Genomic DNA, 3,309 nt, shown 5'->3' with positions numbered 1-3,309 from the left:
CACTCACCAAAGGAATGAAGAATGTTCTCGGTTCAATCAAAGCGCTTGATCTGGAGTTTAAATGTTGGAGGTAATTTAGTTTAGTTGGTAATGAAACCACAGCAATTCAATTTCCACTTCTGAGGTTCTCCTGTGTCTTTTCCATCAGGACGAACTACAAGGATTATTCCATGGAGTCCAGACTGCACTTCAGGATCCACGCAGCGCTCAACAGCCTCAAAGGATCACCAGTCGGCACCCCGTGAACTCTGGCAAACGTTTCATACGTCAACGTCGGCGGCGTCTCGCGCTCCTCCGAGTTTCAGTTCTTACGGGCACAGTGGGATCACGATACAGAATTTTCTAAACAGGTTCGAAAAAATCATGTCAGCCTTCCGCAGTGGAAAACGAAAGTCACCATCTGAAAGGTGCTCAACTCGATATACCTTTACCTTGCCTGCGATTACATCTGCACTTCAATCCGTGGTACATTAAGACTGAGGATTTGGGAGAAATTTCAGCTTAGAGTCCGTGCAGCTAACAGCGTCCTTCAGCAAACTACTACACTTATGTATCCTCCGTAAGGTGGCTAAAAATATTACCCAATCTAAGCATTAATAAGGCCCCTGTCTGGATTAGTGAATAACAAATTTTCTTTGAAGCTACATCTGTTTGTTCCCCATTGAGCCCCAATCAGCGACACTGGATTGCAGCAGTGATGCATCATTTCCCCGGGTTTTGAAAAGTAAATCAGGCATCTGAGATTTTGTGTGTGAAATACAGAGGAAATTATGAAGTACCCTGAAACCCACATGCGTCATCCCCCAAAACTTCATCAGAACTGCAAGGATTGTCCGAATCGCTCGTCCAAGATTACCGAGGGATGGCTGCGGTTTGAGGTGGACTTAAGACCTTCCCGTTAAGGAGTTGAATCCTGCTCGGAGTCCATGCTTTCTTCATCAGGCTTTAAGAATCATCCTCAGCACTGTGCCACATAGCTTTACCTAAACCCCACTTTAAGACAGACAACACAAAGCGCCTCCATGCCCTCAGTGGCCAACAGGACAGGAAGTCTCATATCCAGGTTAAATATGCAATAAGAATTCATGAAGGTCTCACTCCACCGCTGAATCCAAGATGACGTGTCTGTCCTGAAATTACAGGAATTAACAGAATAGTACCTCTTTTTGCCGTTTTTCCATCGGTACTTTTGGCGCCGAGTCAAGTTATGCAGCGTTGATTTGCATTGTCGAGCGTGCCGAGCGGTGCTGAACCCGAGATGGACGTCTCCACAGTCGTCCAAAGGAAGGATGCCGTGACATCAGAGGGCTTCGTCGTCAGTCACTGGTCAGAGACAAAGTGAACAGAGCTGCTTACAACCAGGAAGTCCCCATAGCAACACTTGTGAAAGCTGTGTCGTAGCGGGTAATTTAACCATGAAGATTATTTTTCTCAGCAAATCTCTTAGTCACACTAATATTGTCGATCGGTTGAGAATAAAACGCTCGTGCTGTACACTAGTAGAGAAGGGAGGAAAAACCAGTCAACACAGGTGACCAGTGGGGTGTCGACACACCTTCAAGCAGGTAGCCATGTTGTCGTGGAAACTTGAATTACAGCCACACTGGACCGATGTGACAAGTCAAACCAAGTAGAGCCGGACCAGCACATGTATGGAAAAACAGCATTTGACTATGACTCCAACTCTGAAGGACAGTGGTGTTTGTACTGTAATACAGTGTCAGAACAGGTGACCAATCGCTGTTGCTTTATAGAACAACAAAATATCCACCAAAAAAAAAAAAAAAAAAATGGGTCCATCATCTCTGTTTTGTGTAATCAACAACAGAAGAGATGAATTCTTTCTTTATCCGTTTTTGGAACAAATGAGATCTGAGGAGCTCAGCTGCTGAGTTTGGTTCGAGTCGACACTCCCGATTTCATCTGCGGCTTCTCCTCGCCTCCCCCTTCCAGTTTTCACTGTCAGCTTCAGACTGAACCACAACCTGGAAATACTTTATAAACACTAAATTAATATTTAATGCCTACTTTCAATCACTGACAACGTCAAATCACAGGGAAAGCAGTTTCACGTGGATGTCAGAACTACGCCATTCTGCAGCGACAACTCATCCGATACGATCCATATTGTCATGATGCAATAAGCTCCACCCGGGTCCCGACCATCTGGTACCGCCAGCGAGCTGAAACCAACACCAAGAACTTTGGCTTGTTTCAGCTTGATGCTGTTTGACCCGGATCTGGACGATGAAGGAGGTTGTGTGTGTCAGAGCTGGAGTCAACCCACTTTAACATGTCACGTTAACGACATACCCCCGTCTTCAGGTACAAGCGTCTATGATCTCATTTTTTTTAAATTTGGGAAGGAGTGCCGGTGTGCAATGTCAACAGCAGCAAGATCTTAGCAGGTTTAAATCAGGAGTGCTGAGATCTCTACGTTCGTCTGGGAATAGAGCCCCATCCAGCTCCTCCCGTCAGCATCTGTTAATTCATTTCCAGTGAATCGGTCTCAAAGGGAAATCTCCACGACGGCATGAAATGAAAGTTGATGTTGAGGTTAAGCACAATATGTCAGGAGTCACAGTAACACGTCTGCTCATTAACCTGCCTGATAATTCAGTGACGGCTGGTGAATTTTGAGTCCAAAGATTTACTCAATCACAGCAAAAACAAAAGGCTCTGATACACTACACCGGTTTATGGTTAAATACTCATTAATACAGTTCATAATCAAAATTGGGAGTTATTTAGAATGGGAAACTTTCAATCATGAGTTGTTAAATTGACTGACAGAGTTAAAATGACTGGCTGACTGAAGCAAAGTGAATGTCTGGACCCAGCTCTGATGTGTACGTTATTTATTTTACCAACAGGGAGAGCAGCATGTTATTTATATATTAAAAAAATATATATAATATGTAGGACTAAAAGATTTTACTTTACCTTGCCTTTAATTTCAGAATGCAAACATGCAAAGTGCATGCTCATGCAGGCATACACAACATGCGCCCACACAACACCGACGTGTGTATGTGCAGACGCAATTACAGCCTTGTCACCAACTGTGGCTTAAAGAAAAACACACACACACACACACACACACACACACACACACACACACACACAATACCCAAATATACACACTCCCAAATATTTTCTCTGCAAGCTTACACACACTACACAACATGGACACATACATATGCACAATTACACACACACACGCACGGCTGTAAACGCACAGATTTATTAGCAATACAGAATAATTTGTGCAATTAGTTTGTCATTTGTTCCCTGTCATTATGTTAATCA

The 3,309-nt window shown here is 43.7% G+C and overlaps 1 protein-coding gene across 1 annotated transcript in view; it reads left to right on the top strand.

Moving 5' to 3' along the window:
* Positions 1-2,352, top strand: part of ttc39b (tetratricopeptide repeat domain 39B) — a 28,977-nt gene extending 26,625 nt beyond the window's left edge. Inside the window, exon 19 of the mRNA XM_030076358.1 lies at positions 149-2,352. Coding sequence (XP_029932218.1) covers positions 149-245 — 97 coding nt within the window. The 3' untranslated portion in view covers positions 246-2,352. The remainder of the gene's footprint in view (positions 1-148) is intronic.
* Positions 2,353-3,309: the final 957 nt, after the last annotated feature.

This window comes from Myripristis murdjan, chromosome 18 (assembly GCF_902150065.1).
Source record: "Myripristis murdjan chromosome 18, fMyrMur1.1, whole genome shotgun sequence".
NCBI classification, from domain to species: domain Eukaryota; kingdom Metazoa; phylum Chordata; class Actinopteri; order Holocentriformes; family Holocentridae; genus Myripristis; species Myripristis murdjan.
The sequence above is the reverse complement of the archived record's forward strand: the minus strand, read 5'-3'. Positions and strand labels throughout refer to the sequence as shown.